Here is a 20,940-nt window from a genome sequence, read left to right on the forward strand (position 1 = left end):
GTTCAAATGGCACCAAGGTCAACTTTACCTTTCACCCCTTCAGGGTCAGTCAATAAAATGAAATACTAGTCAAGTACTAGGATGAATATAATCAACTTGTCCCTTCCCCTCAGAATTGCTGGCCTTAAACCCTGCAACAGACTGGCATCCCATTTAGGGGTGATGTTGTGATCTCAGTTACTTATTAGTCACAGAAGCTGGGTAACTGATCTTGTGAGTCCTAAGGCTCAAGAAAAAAATTAGTCACTACTTCAAACACCAAAACTTTCGAATTTTAACTGAATGCTGATTTTTCTCTCTAACTTTTAATTTCTTGCAGAAAGTGAAAATATTAGAATTTGATTTAGAAAATTTAACTATACATGCAGAAGGGTAAGTTAACTTTTTTTATAACTCGCTGTTGAATAAAACCATAAATCTGATTTTTATCAGTTCTGTAGGTCTATGTGTAAAAGTGCTATGGATCACAGCTAAAGACCTTTGTTACTAATAACTCTCTCTCTAATCAATTTCCCACTTTGACAAACCTCACTATATATGAAACCCATTACTCTAACATGCCTTATACTATGGAAAAATTCAGACAATACTAAAAAGCTTCACATGATAATAAATTACATACTATAAAGATCTTTTTGCTATAACAAACATAGTATTAGAATAAACCTCTCAGATCAGATCAGGTATGGGGACATGTACCATTGCAGTGTATCACTGCATCTACCATTTATCAGTATTTGCTCACATTCTATAGCAAATCACACACTATGATATATCATCATCATCATCATCATCATCATCGTTTAACGTCCGCTTTCCATGCTAGCATTGGTTGGATGGTTCAACTGGGGTCTGGGAAGCCAGAAGGCTACACCAGGCCCAGTCTGATCTGGCAGTATTTCTACAGCTGGATGCCCTTCCTAACGCCAACCACTCCGTGAGTGTAGTGAGTGCTTTTTACATGCCACCGGCACAGGTGCCAGACGAGGCTGGCAATGGTCACGATAGGAAGTGCTTTTTCCGTGCCACCGGCATAGAGGCCAGACAGGGCTGGCAATGGCCACGATCAGATGGTTCTTTTTACATCCCACCGGCACAATATATATATCTTGCAATAAAAACATTACACTATAGTAAACTCATACTCTATTGACTTTCTCCTTAACGTAAAACTTTATCAATCATTGCTACTCATTTCAATATAATGTGTTTTTTTTAAACATGAATTTATAATGTTTTCCTCATATTTCTTTTTATATTATTGCAGGTATGGTGAAGAATTCGATCTTGACAAGCATCCTCAGGTAAGTGACAAGGTGAAAGAAAGACAATGAGTTGAATGTAAAACAACAAAATTTAGGGGTACAACTGCTTGTTTAGGTAAACTGAGTGTAATGTAGAGCTATTGTTGTTTAACTCTAGGTCAATATTGATCAAATAGACCTATGATCAAAGCCATTTCAGTGTCCTTCATTCTCGATATGGCAGGGTAGAATTTGAGGGAGAATCAGCTCTTGTTTTTTGCCACAGGGGTAACTATGTAGTGGCTGCTTATTGTAGAAGTTGTTCTTTAGCTCCGTCTCAATCATTATGCAGCAGCAACAGACCTGTATTAAAAGAGATTCCAGCCATGACTTCCCTTCTTTTTTTTATTTTTTAACCAGAATTACATTATCTAGTGGGCCCTATTTAATTCAGTCGGGTCCAAAATGTGGGAGATATGGCAGTTATTTTTAGGAGATTAAGTGACTGATTGGAGGTAGTTTGGACATATGGATGGTAGCCATAATCGTGGTAGATAAAGATAGTATGGGTATCAGAAGGTAGTGAATGGTAGTAGTTTGAGTAGTAGTAAATGAAGATGGTATGGATATATAAGGATAGTGAATGGTTGGTCCTGATGGTGTGGACATATAATAATAGTTGATGGTAGCTACCGCAGTAGTAAGTCATGATGGTATAGTCATGTGATGGTTCTGGATGGTAGCTAAAATTGTGGTAAGGCATGGCTATGTTGTAGTGGTGTTGGTGGTGGTTGTGGTGGTTCTAGTTCTTTTTCTTTTTTCTTGAGACAGCATTCACCAGGGGTGAGTTGATCTGGCTTCATTCATCCTCAATGCTGCATCTCTCACAAACACCGACCAGGCCTGGCGATTTGAGGCTAACAACCACATGATCTCCAACCACTCCTTATTCCAGCAGCGAACGCCGTAGATATGGGGGACTAGGTTGGGTTCCAGATCAGCCTTGACTGTCATCAGCCAGGATTTTCGTTGTCCACCACATCACTTTCGCCAACCCGGAGGGGGAGCTGGGGCAATTGCTTCGTAGATGAATTCTCCTGGTTGACGACGGAGGGCATAACCAGCCAATGCAGACGTCTCATTAGGATGACTTGTCGGAGGGAGGTGATTTTACACTGGTGTCGCACCAAATTGTTGGAGATAAAGTGATGCCATTGGACACAAAGGATGACTCTAGTTGTAGTAGTGGTAGTAGTGATGGTAGCAATACTGATGCTTGTAGTAGTTGTGATAGTGGTACTACTACATGTGTGTATGTGTGTGTGTGTATACTCATGTAAACCAGTTAGTATTACTTGTTTCACGGTCACACTGTTGATGATTAGGCTGGCAAGTCTCATGCGTCACCCTAGTGTGGAGAACGGAAGGATAGTATGACAAGGCGAAGAACACTACAAGATGACAATGATCATCCATCATGCCTTCAAATGGAGCAAGGCCCATTAAAGCTTTTGTTTCTAGTATTGCTAAGTCTTTTCACAACTTCTATATCCAATTACATCTCTCAGACATACCATCCTTGCCTTTCATATGAGTCAAGAAAACCCAGGTGAGAAATAATTACAAGGATCATCCATGGTGCTTTAAATCAATCCAGGTTATGATTATCATCATCACTTCTTTTTCACATCATCATCATCATCATCGTTTAACGTCCGCTTTCCATGCTAGCATGGGTTGGACGATTTGACTGAGGTCTGGCAAACCAGATGGCTGCACCAGACTCCAATCTGATCTGGCAGAGTTTCTACAGCTGGATGCCCTTCCTAATGCCAACCACTCCGAGAGTGTAGTGGGTGCTTTTTATGTGCCACCAGCACAGGGCCAGTCAGGTGGTACTGGCCATGTCCTCGCTCGAATCTTTTTACACATGCCACCAGCACAGGTGCCAGTAAGGCGATGTTGGTAACGATCATGCTCGAATGGTGCCCTATTACATGCCACCAGCACCGAAGCCAGTTGGCTGTTCTGGCAACGATCATGCTCGGATGAAAATGATGCTTGCATGTCATTCTCACTCTCTCTCTCTCCTAAAGGTGAGTAACCTTGTAGCTCCTCTACAAGAACATGCTTTCCCCCTCCTTAACCCTCATCTCCTCACAAATGCAGCTCCTACCACCACCACCTGTTTGGATTTTGTGGTCTCGCAAGCTGTGTAGTAGCATCCTCTTTAATGCTGGTGGCATGATAAAAGGCACCCAGTACACAGTGTAAAGTGGTTGCCATTAGAAAGGGCATCAAACTGTAGAAACCATGCCAAAGTAGACACTGGAGCACAATGCAGTCCTTAGACCCATCAGATCCATTCAACCTGTCCAGCCCATGCTAGTATGACACACAGACATTAAATTATGATGATGATGTCATTCTATTCATAATTGGGTTTTTTTATGACTAATTGTTGTTTTTCTCGACCTTTACAGGGAACGGAAGTAAAAGCCATCACCTATTCCAACATGCAAATTCATGATAAAGTTGAAGATAATGATATATTTGTAATAATTGATATTTAATAGAATTTTAATCCTTACTCACCTATACAAGAAACTTTTTTCTATTGTCCTTGTTGAACTGCTAATAAAATATTTATAAACTTTTTTTCTAAAATCATGAATTCTAACTACATATGAAATTAAATATTTTCTAAACTTTTCTTTCTGATTCGCATTTTCGTTTTTATTTTTTATCAATGTTATTAGATTTAAGACACAAGCATGATCTCATAGTTAAGAAGTTTGTTTGGCATGTACCAGTGACACGTAAAAAGCACCCACGGAGTGGTTGGCATTAGGACGGGCATCCAGCTGTAGAAACACTGCCAGATCAGACTAGAGCCTGGTGCAGCCTCCTGGCTTCCCAGACCCTGGTCAAACCATCCAACCCATGCTAGCATGGAAATCGGACGTTAAATGATGATGATGATGATGACATCATCTTCAGTTTGGTCCCACTATTATGGCACTTGATTGCTTGCTCATTCATGCTCTTGTTTGAAAGGACTGGAGTCATCCCAGGTTAGTGGTTTCAGAGGTGACATCAGGCATAGAGCTGACCAGGTCCACCGGTGCTTTTCATCACTGGCGGTCCCATGCCAGCCCTTCTGCATCCTCCAAGATGATGTTGAGCCTTTGGAGATCTTCCTTAATCATGTCCAACCATCTGGTGCGAGGCCTGCCACAGGGTTTCCTCCAGCCCACAGCTGCTGCATCGAACAAGACTAAAGCCCTGATAAGATGCTCTGGCAGGAGATGGAGGACATATCCATACTAGCATGTGTGGTGCATGGCTATGAGATGGGAGGCTGTGGGCTGATGTGTATGTGCATGCAGTTCATTGTTGGAAACATGATGGTGCCATTTGATGTTTTTGATGGTTTTCAGGGCTCTGCTATCAAAGAAGTTGAAACTTTTTTGCCAGGGTCTTCATGAGGAGGCATGTTTTTGCTCCATAGAGGAGAATGGAGAAGACAGATACTTTGTAGATGTGGAACTTTGTCTTCCAGAAGATAGAATTGATTAACATCTTGTATTATATTGAATTCTAATGTCCAATTTCTTCCACTAATGTATGATGGGTAGTTTTGTAAGGATTATACATTTGTCACAAAAAAATTGGTGCAGATGTTTCTCTGTTCAATGCATGGGCCGGGATGTGCAAGTGCATCCCTTAGAATTTTTGTGGGGTGGAAAATCAAAATTTGCACCCCTACTTACTTTTTGTAGGTTTAGAAAACTGAATAAAAAGTGATCTGTAAAAAGTAGCTCAAGGTTATGTTTCTTCACAAAGAACAAAAATAAATTAATTAAAAAACAAAAAAACCTTGTTTGTAAAAAAATTTTCAGACCTGGGTTTGCACCCTGCAAGCAAGTTTCGTTCCTGAGCCAGTGGTTCTATGGACACATTTTCCACTATCTCTTTTGTGAGATAAATTGATAAATGGAAACTGCAGAAACCTATATTCATATGTGTGGACTCTTATATTCCCTTAATCAGCCACTCAAATAAGTGTGCAAGTCCTAGGTTACTGAGTCACCTTGAAGCTTAGCCCCTTGCTTCCACCTCACAACCATTTATTTCTCACCTTCCTGTTGTCATTCCTTCTTCTGTTGTTTCCCTTCTTGATCTTGATGTCTAATGTTACTAAGTTTTCTCTGCATTTATTGTGTACGAGACACCTTTTTCCCCTGCTGGTCTAATAATTGAACTCTTTACAATGGTAGGTGAGCAACACAACTGATCTGGTACTGATGCCATGAAAAATGCACCCAGAACATACTGTAAAGTGGTTGGCAAATGAATAGAGATAGTGTAAGGTTATCTTTTACTTGTTTCAGTCTTTTGACTGTGGCCATGCTGGGGCACCTTGAGGAATTTTAGTCAAATGAGTCAACCTTAGTACTTATTTTTTAAGCCTAGTACTTATGCTATCGGTTTCTTTTACCAAACCACTAAGTTACGGGGACACAACCACACCAACACCGGTTGTTAAACAGTGTGGTGGTGTTGGACCAAACACACACGCATATAATATACAAGCTTCTTTCAGTTTCCATCTACCAAATCCTTCTCACAAGGCTTTGGTTGGCCCGAGGCTAGTGTAGAAGACACTTGCCAAAGGTGCCAAGCAGAGGGGCTGATCCCACATGGAGCCAGTACACTTTGTGAAGTTATTGGTGACAGAAAAAGCATCCTATCAGGGAAACCAAACCAAATTACATGTCTGAGCATAGTCGGTGGGAATAGCAACCTATAAGAAATGGCATAGATCCTCCCCAAGTCATGTAGACTCTTAGTGCCGGTTTCCGTGTCGCATATATTCCACCAATCCGTCACCGAATTATTTATTTATGCCAGTTGAGTAGACTAGAATTGTGAATTGAATGAAGCGTTTTGCTCAAGAACACAACGCATCGCTTAGTCCATGAACCGAAACCACAATCTTACGATTATGAATCCAACATCCTGACCACTAAGCCATGCGCCTCAACAATAAGAAATGGCTTTGACTGTGACAACCATTCTAATCTCAGCCAGGATTATGATATATTACTCTTTACTCTTTTACTTGTTTCAGTCATTTGACTGCGGCCATGCTGGAGCACCGCCTTTAATCGAGCAACTCGACCCCAGGACTTATTCTTTTGTAAGCCCAGTACTTATTCTATCGGTCTCTTTCGCCGAACCGCTAAGTAATGGGGACATAAACACCCTAGCATCGGTTGTCAAGCAATGCTAGGGGGACAAACACACGCATATATATATACATATATACGACGGGCTTCTTTCAGTTTCCGTCTACCAAATCCACTCACAAGGCTTTGGTCGGCCCGAGGCTATAGTAGAAGACACTTGCCCAAGGTGCCACGCAGTGGGACTGAACCCGGAGCCATGTGGTTGGTAAACAAGCTACTTACCACACAGCCACTCCTGTACGCAAGGGTTTGTTATGTCTGTCTCTATGTCTATTTTTACATTGACACTATTAAAAATACAGTGTCTTTGTCTATGTTCCATAACTTACCAGCAGGACAAACAGAGATCACTAAGTAAATAGCATACTTAAAAATAGGTCCTGGGAATATGATTGACTGAAACCCTTCAAATTATGTCTTAGCATAAGCAAACATAGACTATCCCCACACCACTACAGCAATTAAAGCTGTCTTTGTGAAATGTTGTAGTTAGCCAAAGTCGCAGAATAAAGAATGTGCCTAGGTTTCTGAGGTAGACCTTATAGGCGCAGTTACCTCCTTCGACAGCGGGTTTAAACAAGCTCATGCAAGATGGCACAAGCAGCGGTGAAATTCTGACACGAGGCCTTGCGACATCCTCTTTTGGCATCTAGGCGTCGGAGAGCAGGAACATGATCTAGTTGGCTTTCTTATGAGATGCGGCGACTAGCAGACATGAGGTAACGTACAGAAGAAGATCATGGCCTCCACACATCAAACTCTTTCCATTTGTCATTCAACTTTATATATATATATATGTGTGAGGCTGAAATTAAAGGTATTTAAAGTTACAGCCTTGTTCTATGCATTTCTTTGTACCGTGTTCCTATCAAATGATATTACAGCCTTCAGAAGGAGTCAACCTTTATATGACTCCACAACCCTGATACAAATACCATCTAAAATGGTGACCCCAACGCAGCACACACCATAATTCCTTCTAAAATGATGAACCCCGGACGAATTTCTGACCAGTGGATACGTATTCCCGTTTCTCCTTCTCGACTTTGTTTACGTGGCCAGACCGCCATTCATTGTATAGGAACATACCACGACTGAAGGAAGCTACAATTCATAGTTTTAGGTGCCTATCGGATGGTAACCCAGGTCGAGTTCAATAAGCTATTTGATTTTCACGCCTAATCTTATGAAATACGTGTTTTTCATAAGTGTATGGATCATAATTGTATGAATCGGTATACAGGTATCCCGGTAGAATTCGATAAGGTTAATCTATCTAGTCTGGGTTTGGATCCTAGTCGATTGAAGCGAAGAATATTTTTTGAGAAACAACCAAAGTCCTTGGACGAATTGTCAGCAAATACCTGCAGATTGATGTCCTTGAATACACCAATACCAATCGATTACATAATGCGTAGTAGATTCAGTAGTTTTCTCAACGAGTCCGGGATCGGCTGTGACTGCAGAATTTTGCTTTAACATCTGCCACATCGATGCTAAAGTCAGATTAATTGTTGAATTTCTGAAACTTTATTTTTTGTTCGTTAATAATGAATGAGAAAGCCATACAGATCACGCATTAAAAGTATTAATTTGGTAGTTGAACAATTTTCTAGGGCCCATCCGTCATCTCTCTCTATATAAACGGCAGTTTGTCTGTGCGTGTTTCTGTGTGTCTGTTTGCTTGTACCCTCACCCTGACCACGGCTTTCAACCGATTCTGATGAAACTTGACACACACATAGCCCAATGTCATAATTCAAAACTAACGCAGCGAAAATTTTGAAAAGTTCCCCCAGTTCTGAAAAAAATCGATAAATTCGACATGGGGTCGAGAATGAGAAACACAAACCGCAAACTGTCTAGGGGACGCAACTCCACCATTTTTAAAACTCAAAAAAAAATTTACCATCATTTTTTCCATTTTTTTGCTAATTTTTGGCTATAACTCTCTAAAAATGCTTTATAGTTATTTCCCTTACAAACCTGAGCAACGCCGGGCGATACTGCTAGTTGAATTATAAATGTGTCATTTTTGACTTCGGGTTTCGGGAAGTTAGAGACACATTGAAGTCAAATCGAAAAAATTACTTTTTATTATTCATAGGGTAAATGTTCAAATCCAGTCAAAGTTTAGTGCCGCGTATAATATTTTTGTAAAGGATTTTCTTTCGTCTGTATTAATCATCCATACAAAGCACAGATTAAAGGATTAAGCCTAGTTACAGTTAAGTATTCTATATTGTTATTTTACTTAATGTTACTTATTTTTCGTATGTTATGTAATAAACTTTATATGTGCAGGAAAAATGAAATGGAGTAGAGGAGCAATACTTTCGTCATTTCACTTCTCGCAGTTCATAACAGAAAAGTAAATGGACACCACAATTTACCTGTTCTTCATCCAACTCAAAAACATAGCTTCGATGTCAAATGAAAAGAAATCAATGTTTGTGGTCGAAAACGTTGTACTGATCCATTGCTCCACTTAATCAACGACAAACAAAACCGAATCGTGTGTTTGATATTCCGCACTGTGTAACACTACCACTCGGTTTTCTTTGAATTCTTTTAGCCAAGTTCTCTCAGCCACAAGCATTCACACAGATCGTATTTTCCATTCAGGTGTGTAGATTAACCATCAGTCGCATTAGTTTTGCTAGTCGAAGGGAGAGGAAACGCAAACTATGATCGCTATCGTTCATTCCCTGACCGACCGACCGTCCGTCCGTCCGTCCGACCGACCGACCGACCGTCCGTCCGTCCGTCCGTCCATCCGTCCATCCGTCCATCCATCCATCCATCCATCCATCCATCCATCCATCTTCTCCGCTCACTATTCCTAAGAAGATCGTTGGAGTATAGTCCTCACGCACCTCATCCATAAGGTCCTATGTCATTTGATTTTCTAGCTGGAATCCCAAGCGCGATAAACTGAGACTATAAATCTTACCCAACCATCACGTTCTTAGTCCACACATAGGTCTCCTCCTGTGTGGCTCGGCTTGAAGAATCTGTTTTGCAATTCCTTCTTGCGGCATTCAAATGACGTCTGTTGTACAAGATCTGACTAATCTTTATATATAAAGCTGAAGTTGTCTGTGTATGGCAGGTTTGGTAGCCTTCAACTAACACTATCTCCTCCGAGACCCTGCGGCGCAAGTTGACCAAAATCGAGAGTATGATAGAAGAAGGCTTGCTCTTCATTCCGTAGAAGAAAAAATTCAAATCGGACCATGTTAAAACTAAAAACTTTTTACATCAAAAAGGTGCTTTTTTTCTATGAAAATCCCTATTTTTTAATATTTTTTGACAGCTGTGTCGCCATTTTTCGGTGTATTTCAACCAGAAAAATGTTCACTTAAAGAGAATAACAGGCTACATAATGCAAAATTTTACTTTTCAAAAATTCCAATTCTAAAGGGTCGAGACAAACTCGAGCAACGCCGGGCGATACTACAAGTTTATTTTTTAAAATGTTTTAAAAGAAAATCAGTAACAAATCAGATATTTGAAATTATATTTATTTACAGAATAAACTATAAAAAGCAAAAGTACAGGAGTGTAAAGTTTTAATGCCTTTTTTCTTCTTCTTTGTGCTGTTTATCAACTTGAAATTTACGGAAAATCCTAGTAAATTTTTTTCTTGGTAATTAGCATTTTTAATTTTTTTAATTCTCCTTTTTTTTAAAATTTTAAATGGTTTTATAAAATATATTTGTCTTACACTGAAATGAAAGTTCATGAAAGAGTTTAATAAGGGACTATTATTAGTCCCTTGATGATATTTTGACAAGGACAGATGGTGTTTTAAGTATACAGAAACTGAAAATGGCAAGTATCGACATAAGCTTTTAGGTGTATTTTTGATGGATTAATTGAAAATATCGTGGACGCCATTTTTGTAGACTTTGAATATAAAATGACGCCATATTTGATTAAACAAATATAATAGATGGAGCAATGTTTTAAAAATATTCACTGGAAAGTAGTTATGTTTTCTACGAATTAAACATTTGTGGTTTAATCAATACGAACACGAAAACCTTCCTTCATAACGAATTTGAATTTTCTTTCTGTTATTATTGATTTTGTAAAGAAATTAATTATTCTCAAATGTGTATACGGTTTTCATTAAAATATATTTAAAAATAAACAAAACGATGACTATCAGTAACTTCCAGTGATTTTTTTTTCTTTTTTCTTTTCACTTCCAACTTGAAACGTATTTCATATTACCACAGTATTAACTAGTATTGTATTTATCTTCTATTTTTTGGAAGTATAACAATGCATTTTTAACTCATAGATGCTTCTGAAAATATTAGTTAGGTTAACAGCTATTAACCTTGATGTAAGATTAAAAAGCTATTGACCCAGATGGCAAGTCTTTCAGTTCGGTTCATCTACTAAGGATGTTCTTCCTATAGGCACTGAGCCAGAAACAACATCCTTAGCATGAAAAAGGATGTGAATAACTCATCCATATTTCATTGTTTTAAATTTACGTTTCAAAATACAGGCATAAATATATAATTTGAAACAACAATTACATGCACTACATCACGAGCGCACACACATATACAGTCATTGTCGTTTTGTATATCGTGTGCAAAACACATGAGTGTGCTCCTTCTGGAGAAGAAAATAGGCGTTGATCAAGAGGATGTTATTTTTGAAAATAAAGCCTCTCGACCATTGTTTATTTCATCACATTTGATCAAGCTAATATTTCATAATCTATTTATTTGGATGAAAAAGGCCACAAGAAATGGGCCAACGAAAAAATGTTTTCATTCGAAACTCATCAACGCATATGAAATTTATTTTCAAATGGTTGATGATATAGGGATGTTTAGTATTTACATATGATCTACATCCATTCAATTATCTGAAAAATAAAATTACTTAAACAAAATATCTATATCAATTTTGTTCAAATTTTTGATTATGATCCGTAAAGATTCTTAGTGGTGGAATGTTCCAGGATTTTTTTTTTCTTTTTGCTGATTCTATTACAAATAAATTTGATTAGATTTTATTAGATAGGCATTCAAACTTTTTTCTTTCGTTTTTTTTTTTTACATCAAACACTCGTTCCCTATCCTTTCCTATCCACACACACATTTTTATCACTAATATAAATGCATATGTATATATACATATACTGCATAAATGCATCCACACACATACATATATAAGCACATAAAAATAAGACGCCTATTTTTAGTGTTTCAGTCTCAAATGATGATCTAAAATCTGTATTATACATTCACACAAACTACTTATATAATTTGCATTATCTTGCCTTCATGTTGTATGATTGAACTGGTCATTCACCGACTGAGTTGTTAGATTTTTTACCTCACCCACCATTTTATACTGACAAATGGTTGAAAAAACTGTTTGAAATATGTTGCTTTTTTGGTAGAAAAAAGTTTCCTTGAAATATATTAAACACCAAAGGTTTGTTGTAAAGTTAGTACCAATCCGGGAACGAGCCATTGTATCGTTGTAGCAAGCGTTTCAAAGATCCACGATGAATTTCTGAAAAATAAATACGTTATTATTTGGCAAGTTCGGTATTTTTCTGGAATACAAAGTAATGTTCAATTGTTTGCAAAAGGATACGCACGATATATGGACTTTTGGAAGTGCAGATAGTTAACATGATAGATTAAATAGTCGACTAAGAACTCGGCAGTTTGTATCTTGCCAACAGCAAAACATGCCCGAAAACAGGATACATTAAAGTTAGCAGGTAAGCAATGAGTTATACCACAGGTTGTAAATAGGTGCCACTGGACGGCACAGCACACGATAGTAAACAGGAACCACGGGATAATATAGATTTTTGATATATGTAAAGGTAGTGTAGTTAAGTGTTGTAGGTGGCGTAACACTGCATTTAAATTGACGAGTAATTCGCTGATTTGTAGAATAGATTTCATTTCTTCCAAACATACAAATTATCTATCGACTGAGTACTTACATCGCTAGTAACCACGCGAGAGCCACGATTATCCAAAAATCTCATTTTCTAATTGACATCTTGCTCCAACATAAATAGCAATATTTGTTTTACTTCAAGTTTTAACAGATCTAGGATCATGTCAACCTTAACCTAACAGACCAGAGATCAACAATGTCCCAGTTGACCATTTGTCTTTTCTTCTCTTTTTTTTTCAGCCAGTGTATCTAAAACTATTGGGTTGTCCAGAAAGTTCGTACCGATTTATAGCAGCTTACATTTCGACTTATTTTAGAACATGGTTGAGTCCATAAAATAGGATTTGACTACACCTCCATTTAGAGCACAGTTTAAGCTATCTTTTCGTGGAAGAAGGTTTATGTTCCTATAACCTGTGTTAATTCTGTAACACTTTAAAATGGAAGATAAGAAAGTTCATTTTCAGCACTTGATGCTTTGGGAACCAGACAAAAATTGCTGCAGCTCGGCTGGGATGTGTTACTCCACCCTCCATATTCACCAGATACACTCTGCATGACAACCGGTGTTGGGTTGTTTACATCCTCATAACTTAGCGGTTCAGCACAAGAGACCGACTTAATAAGTACCAGACTTAAAAACAAGCACTGAGATCGATTTGCTTGACTAAGCCCTTCAAGGCGGTGCCCCAGCATGGCCGCAGTCCTATAACTGAAACAGATATAATATAAAAGAGCCATCCCACGAGGCCCAATGAAACTGGACACCACTGAAATAGTGATCCGTTAGTTGCACAAAACTGTGATTGTGTACCGATCAGGGTGTTCGGGCTCGGCCAAGCTATTGCGCAACACAGGGGTTAGTTAGCCGTCAGTTAGTTCAACGCTGTGAAACGAGGGGAAAGATTTTTCATTTAGTTTTCTCTAGAAATATTATTTGTATCCAGGCATAAGTTATTATTTGGCTGTGAGCTGGGTATGCTGAAGCGTATCTCAGTTTGCTCAGAGATAAGGGAGAGATGATTTTGATGTTTATGAAAAAACAAAACTGTCAATCGTAGGTATTTTTTGTATATATACAAATATATCTTTGTGTTTTGTATATGGCAGATATCTAGCTATCTACCATAAAAATACATGTCATGCCGAAACATATGTAGCAATGTATTAATAAAAATATAAAATCTCCATCTATGAAGTAGTTCTCGTTATATATATATGTATATATTTGTCCTTACCTTCGAATTCGCGGGGTAGCTGAAACAGGGACAACTGAAGAAGGGGAATATTCTTTAGGTTGTATGTCTCGTTTCTCTGTTTTTTTCGTTGTTCGAAAAAATGTTCGTTTCTATATTTTTGTTTTTATGTTTTCGTTTCTCATTGTGTTCAACGTTTTCTTGGTGTCCTGTACCCATATATGCATGTGTACATACATATATATGTAGGTATGTACATATATATATGTATATATGCATATATACATATATTATTTATATTATATTATATTATATTATATATATATATATATATATATATATATATATATTTGTTCGTTGTTAAGCCATCATGTTTATGTGTGTTTTGTTTTCCTTTTTTTACTTCTTTATTTGTGGCGTAGCATGGAACATGTGTATCATAAAAGCAGCCACTTTATACATGTGCTTTGTTGCAATCGGCGTTACGTCTAAAGAAGGGGACAGTCAATTTGGGCCGCCCTGTGCGGCCCAAAGCTCATGCTTTACCAATTACGAAGCGGCAATTTCACTGCCTCTAGGAATTGAATTTACGAACTTCCCTGCTACCTCAAGAAAAGTGGATAAACAAGAAAGGTAATGCTCGACTAATACTCTGAAAGGTAAGTCTGAGCAGAAGCATAACATTACCGATCGCCTCCTTAAAATCAGTATAACTGCTGCCCGTCTGAGAAATGAGATGATGTACTTGCTGCGGTGACTATCACTGGCCATTCTCTGCGGCAACGCCATCGCGGTCATATCCGCAGGACGCGGTTGAACAAGCCATTTGTTCTCCTGCTTACCCACACTTTTTTGGGGGGAGGGGTATCTTTGTTTCTTTGTAATTAAATTGTGATTCAATCTTATGTAAATTAATGATAAAAAAAAGGGGAAGTGAACTGAGTTGTGCCTGTGTTAAGATAACTGGCCAATGTGGCAAGAAATACATAGTCCTACCAATGAGAAAGTAGAGCAACTCACCTGATAGAATAATAACTCCAAATGCTGCTCCAGTCACCATGCATATGACGATACCCCAGAACATAAGCTTTCCGGGATCGAGTTTCACCAGCGATTTTTTACCAGCGAAAGCATTGGTGTACATATTTCCGCGTCCGTAAGGATGGATATCTTTTTCAACAGTTGAAGCTTCGCTGAGAACTTTACTGACCAAGTTCGTCATACTAAGAGCCAAGCCCTGGGGTGGAGCGGTTCCCAAAACCTCTTTTGGGTTGATGAATAGCTTCTTTTTCATACGCTGAAACAAATATGAAAGAAACGTTTGTGAAGTTTTGACTGAATATCATATATATATTTCTTTATTACCCACAAGGGGCTAAACATAGAGGGACAAACAAGGACAGACAAAGGGATTAAGTCGATTACATCGACCCCAGTGCAAAACCGGTACTTTATTTATCGACCACGAAAGGATGAAAGGCAAAGTCGACCTCGGCGGAATTTGAACTCGGAACGTAACGACAGACGAAATACGGCTACGCATTTCACCCGGCGTGCTAACGTTTCTGCCAGCTCGCCGCCCTTTGACTGGATATCATATATAGCTTGGGATTAAAGGCCGCGCAAGACCGCCGCCACCACCACCACTACCGCCACTAACAACAACAACAACGACAACGACGATGACGACACCAACGAAAAGACTTATACGCGGTTGTACACCCTGCTAGAAATACCAGCTAGATTTCCATTGCAATCCTTCTCTGCCATTTTAAAACAGAAAAAGACACATTGAGTCCTAAGCATACTATGCCTGGAACCGCCCATCACTCTCAATTAATAAACAAAATGGTCAGTTTCGCATTAAAATCCATAGAGGCCCTAAACACTTAAAAGATTTTGGTGCCACCAAATTTTATTTTTCGAAATGAAACAAAACTAACAGAAGATGAAACATTTTTATTTTTGTATATTTGCATTTTGTTTATATTTGTAGCGCCTTCACTAACTTATTTTAATTGTAAAGTCTTCGATCAAACCCTCAAAATCAATCTTACGAAACATATCTGCCCCTATGCTTAGCACCTGTGGAGACACATGGCCTAGTGGTCAGAGAAGCGGACTCGCAGTCGAGGGATCGCGGGTTTCGAATCTCAGACCGGGCGATGTGTGTGTTTATGAGCGAAACATCTAAGGTCCACGCGGCTCCGGCAGAAGGTAATGGCGAACTTCTGCTGACTCTTTCGCCACAATTTTCTCTCACTCTTTCCTCCTGCATCTTGCAGCTCACCTGTGACGGACCGACGTCCCGTCCAGGTTGGGAACCTATACGCCAAGGAAACCGGGAAACCGGCCCTTATGAGCCAGGCATGGCTCAAGAAGGAACTATGCTTAGCAGAGATAGAGCATCCCAAATATTATTTTCGCAACTTTAAAGTTATTTCTTTTATGTTTTAACCATTTACCATTTGTGGTACTCCTCTTCTCCTGATGGCCTAAACACGTGCTTATTTTAATAATAATAAAATGCGCCCTTTTAAAGACTAGACAGGCTCATGAGCCTGGTTTCCCGGTTTCAATGGCGTATGTGTTTCCCAGCTGGATGAGACGCCAGTCCATCGCAGTGTTATTCATTTTTGCCAGCTGAGTGGACTGGAGCAACGTGAAATGAAGTGTTTTGCTCAAGAACACAATGCGTCGCCCGTTTTTCCGTCTGTCTCTGTGGGTTCTAGGTAGTTAGTAGCAGCTTGTTTGATATGAATTCTTGTCAGGAATTCATGTCAAACTAGCTTGCTGCTAATGCCTAGAACCCGCAAGAGTTAAAAAGAGAGACAGAGACAGACAGAAAAACGGAAAATATCCCTTGCATTTGAAAACTACGGAAATATTTTTTTTAAATATTTCATTAAATTTTTCCACAATTTAATTACTTTTAATGCTTTACTCTAAGTCGAAAAAGTCGCAAAGACTGAAACCGGTACTAAAATGTTCTTCATGATAAAATTATTTTAGCATTTTCTACCTTGTCTTATTTTCCTTATATATTATATATATATATATATATATATATACACACACACACATATATATATATGTATGTATGTATGTATGTATGTATGTATGTATGTATGTATGTATGTATGTATGTATGTATGTACGTATGTATGTATGTATGTATGTATGTATGTATTATGTATGTATGTACGTATGTATGTATGTATGTATATGTATGTAAATATATGTGTGTGTGTTTGTGTGTTTATGTATGTATATATATGTATGCAAGCATGTATACATGCATACACACGCACACATATGCACACACATACCCTTTTATTATGTATGCATGTATGTGCATGTGCATGTATCTATCTATCTATCTATCTATCTATCTATCTATCTATCTATCTATCTATCTATCTATCTATCTATCTATCTATCTATCTATCTGTCTGTCTATCTATCTATCTATCTATCTATCTATCTATCTATCTGCTTATCTAAGTATACACACATACAAATACACACGCACACGCCCGAGCAGCATCGATCGCTTTATTATCCCCAAATACTTCAGTAGGTTAAGGACAAAGGGTCAACAACAGTTAATCTCCGACCAAATCTACAATCATACAGAAAATGGACTGGACGGCAGACAGTCCATCATCCCTAACTTACCACATTCCATCCCTTATAATCAACTATTGCTTGCCGGATTGTGTAATACGGTCCTCCTTAACGAGGTATAACGGTTACATATACGCCATAAGTGAGCTTGGGCAGTGTAAAGCAACTGTAACAGTAAGAAAGTGTAGCTCATGGTTCCCAAACCTGGAAACTTTGCCTTTCGTAATTAATCATATAAATAAACCTAGCGGACAGAAAAGTAGAGTGAACAAGTGAACTATCAATAAACAGGAGCAATTAACCAAAAGCAAGTAAAGATGTATGCTTAGGGAGAATGAAAGTATAGATAAACCGAAATATTGTGAATACACCAGAAACAATAAACATAGGGTACAAATTATAGATAAAAACGGTTATCGTCTTTCGTTTGTAATGTTTTCTTATTTTGACATGAAAAAAATATTCTGTAGTTTTTATCCATGAAGATCTAATGGCAACTGAAAAAAAAAAGGGGGGATCTGGAGGGGGATTTACAGATAATAATGTTATGAAGAGGCCATCAAAACCAAAGATAGATAGTCATAGAGATTTATTTCTGTATTGTTGAACACAGAATTTCACTGGCATTGAAAGAATTAGTGCTTATCAGTAACAGAAGAAGCAATAACAGTAGAAGCATCTTTCCTGGTAAACGGTAACAATCAGTGCTTACCTGTAATTCATCAAAGCAATCTTTTTCTTTGGCATTACATTTCCATTGCCTGATAAGGTCGCTAAGTAAACTAATTTTCTTGACGGTTCTAGCCACCATCCTATGAACTACACTGCTACCTGAGGACGTCCCTGTCGTTTCATCTTTAACATCAATATTTGTATCAATTTCTTCAATGCTTTGTCCATCTTCGTCGTAGGAACAAGATGGCGAATGTCTCGTTTCAATAACATCTATCGCAGATATATCAACTGTATTTCCAACAACTGATTCCATTAAGTTTCTTTGTATGTCAAATAACGGTTCTGTTGTTTTCGCTGTGTCTGTGTATGCACTCTCAACAAAGCTAACCGTTTTGTTTTTCTTATCAGACGACATTTCATCCTCCGTGTTTACACATTGATAATAACATTGCTCACCTGAATTGTTACATTCGAAATCACTAGGTTTCGGATGTATTTCAACCTGAGAGTATAATGTATTGTATGGTAATATGATCCCGTTATCTTCTGACATGTCTCCTTCAACAGTATTGTTATTTTGGTAATGCACGTCCATGTTTTCCGTTGACTCGTTCTGGTTCAATTGAACTTCCGGCATATTCGGAATGTTAAATTGTACTCTGACATTATTTGATGTTCCTATTGGGTCACCAGGCTCCATTTCGAAACCTTGATTATTATATGAAGATCTATTAGTGTAGTGAGGGTTAAAATCTACCTGAGTATACCATATTTCTTGTCCAACAGGACCACCGAATGAGTAGTTTTCTCCTGGCTCAACTGGATACATGTTCGGCATCCTGTCCGCACAAATCTGATCCATTTCATGCATATTTTGAGCCGTGTTGTGCTCCATGGACAAATTTCTATTGTCCATCATTTCTAACTCTTGGAACGACAAATTGCATGCCTTCTCTGCATTTTTCATAGAAAAACTTGGTAGACACGCCTCATTTCCATTGTATCTTACAGATGATGAAGATTCGTACGAATCACGAACTTTCTTATTCTTTGAATATCTCCCATTCTCAGCTGAATTCTGCTTCTGCTTATGACCAGCCTGCCCCATCTTTCTAAGCAAGGGAAATGGTTTACTTATTAACCGTTCTGACCATATTTCACATAAAATAAAAATCCACTGAACTGATAGTGAATAAATTTTGATCAATTGTTATTACATTTTTCACTCGTTTCCATGTTTTATAACATTTACAGTTGGTTTGCTTGCAAAACTAGATTTTCTTCTTCACTCCAAAAAGCCTTACTTCCGTTTATCTGTGCAGTTGTCTGACTTCTGTTGAACACACAGAAAAACTTTAAAAATGAAGTAAACGGCTGCTATGTTGACTTAGTTGTTGTTAATGATAGGGCGTAGAGATAAGATAGCGGAGAAAGAAAGAGAATAACATGGAAGAGAGAGTAACATGGAGAGTAGTGGATGCAAACAGAAAATGATAGAGGATGAGTTATGGAGACAGAAAGTCGGATAGAGCAAGAAGAGAGACGAGGAAAACTCCCTTTGAGTGTATTTGTGTGTATGCGTGTAAATATGTGTTTGTGTATACATATGTGTGTGTATACATGTATGTATGTATGTATGTATATATGTATGTATGTATGTATGTATGTTTACATGCGTTTGTGTGTGTGTGTGTGTGTGTATGTGTGAAAGAGAGAACACATATGTAGCTGAGAGTATGTGTGTATGTGCAAGTGTGTGTGTGCGTGGCAAAGATGGAAAGAGAAACAAAGAGAGAGAGACTCTCTCTCTCTCTCTCTCTCTCTCTCTCTCTCTCTCTCTCTGTGTGTGTGTAATACTTTAGAGCAAACCATTTGGCGTTCGTTTCATTCGTGTGAAAAAGGATTAGATCATCGCGAAGTACCTAACTCTTTCATATCCTTCACTTCCCATAATACACGCACACGCGCGCGCGTGTGTTGTGTGTGTGTGTGTGTGTGTGTGTATGTGTGAGTGTGTGTGTGTCTATGTGTGTGTGCATATACATACGCATGGACAGAGAGAGATAGACAGAGATAGACAGAGAGTGAGGGAGGCACAGAGAGAGAGAGACAGAGACAGAAAGAGAGAGGGGGAGAGAGGCTTGATATTCCAAGTCACGATAAGATTAGTATCAGTATCAGCTACACTGAAATATGTACAGGAGACAATACGATCTACCAAGCACTAGAAAGCAGTGCCACAGCATGGCCGCAATCCAATGACTAAAATCAATATATATCAATGCTTCTTCAACAATATAGGCGGCGAGCTGGCAGAAACGTTAGCGCGTCGGGCGAAATGCTTAGCGGTATTTCGTCTGACGTTACGTACTGAGTTCAAATTCCGCCGAGGTCGACTTTTCCTGTCATCCTTTCTGGGTCGATAAATAAAGTACCAGTTTCGCACTGGGGTCGATGTAATCTACTTAATCCCTTTGTCTGTCCTTGTTTGTCCTTTGTGGGTAGTAAATATATCAATGCTTCTGTTGCGCATAAATTTTTATTCAGCCTGCCGGCTAAATGCGACATCTGCGGTTTTTCAGTCAGTAAGGACGGATTTGCCTTAATATGAGTTTGCCAGTGGACACTTGCTACTGACGAAGCGCAATGGGACAGAAATGCACACATTTAGCAATGCCACCACTGCTGGTGGACAATTTTTGTCAGCTACAGATAGATTTCTGTGTTTTTTAGCACTAAACATCTTTAAGAGATGCATTCCCGAGACTAATACCTCAGTTGATCAAGTCTTCAACAATGTATGTGCTTCAGTATGATACACAGATAGCATAATGGAACGCCATGTACCCTTATTTTTTTTTTTTACAGTAAGTGTTTATATATATAAATATTTATACATTTAGCACAAGTCCCTGGCCCAGCCGGTTTCGAGTAGTATCGGAGGTAAGTGGACGAAACTACGAAGACATTCCGGGTTCCGTCTGAAGAGGTAATGGG

The 20,940-nt window shown here is 38.5% G+C and overlaps 2 protein-coding genes across 2 annotated transcripts in view; one reads left to right on the plus strand and one right to left on the minus strand.

Moving 5' to 3' along the window:
- LOC115211070 (protein archease) overlaps positions 1-3,957 on the plus strand; it is a 19,456-nt gene extending 15,499 nt beyond the window's left edge. Inside the window, exons 7-9 of the mRNA XM_029779959.2 lie at positions 320-372; positions 1,268-1,304; positions 3,728-3,957. Of these exons, the coding sequence (XP_029635819.1) occupies positions 320-372; positions 1,268-1,304; positions 3,728-3,817 (180 nt within the window). The 3' untranslated portion in view covers positions 3,818-3,957. The remainder of the gene's footprint in view (positions 1-319; positions 373-1,267; positions 1,305-3,727) is intronic.
- A 6,047-nt stretch (positions 3,958-10,004) lies between these two features.
- LOC115210246 overlaps positions 10,005-20,940 on the minus strand; it is a 23,905-nt gene continuing 12,969 nt past the window's right edge. The window contains exons 3-4 of the mRNA XM_029778722.2: positions 14,662-14,938; positions 10,005-12,043 (exon numbers count right to left, since the gene is read on the minus strand). Of these exons, the coding sequence (XP_029634582.1) occupies positions 11,976-12,043; positions 14,662-14,938 (345 nt within the window). The 3' untranslated portion in view covers positions 10,005-11,975. The remainder of the gene's footprint in view (positions 12,044-14,661; positions 14,939-20,940) is intronic.

Source organism: Octopus sinensis, linkage group LG4 (assembly GCF_006345805.1).
Source record: "Octopus sinensis linkage group LG4, ASM634580v1, whole genome shotgun sequence".
Lineage (NCBI taxonomy): Eukaryota > Metazoa > Mollusca > Cephalopoda > Octopoda > Octopodidae > Octopus > Octopus sinensis.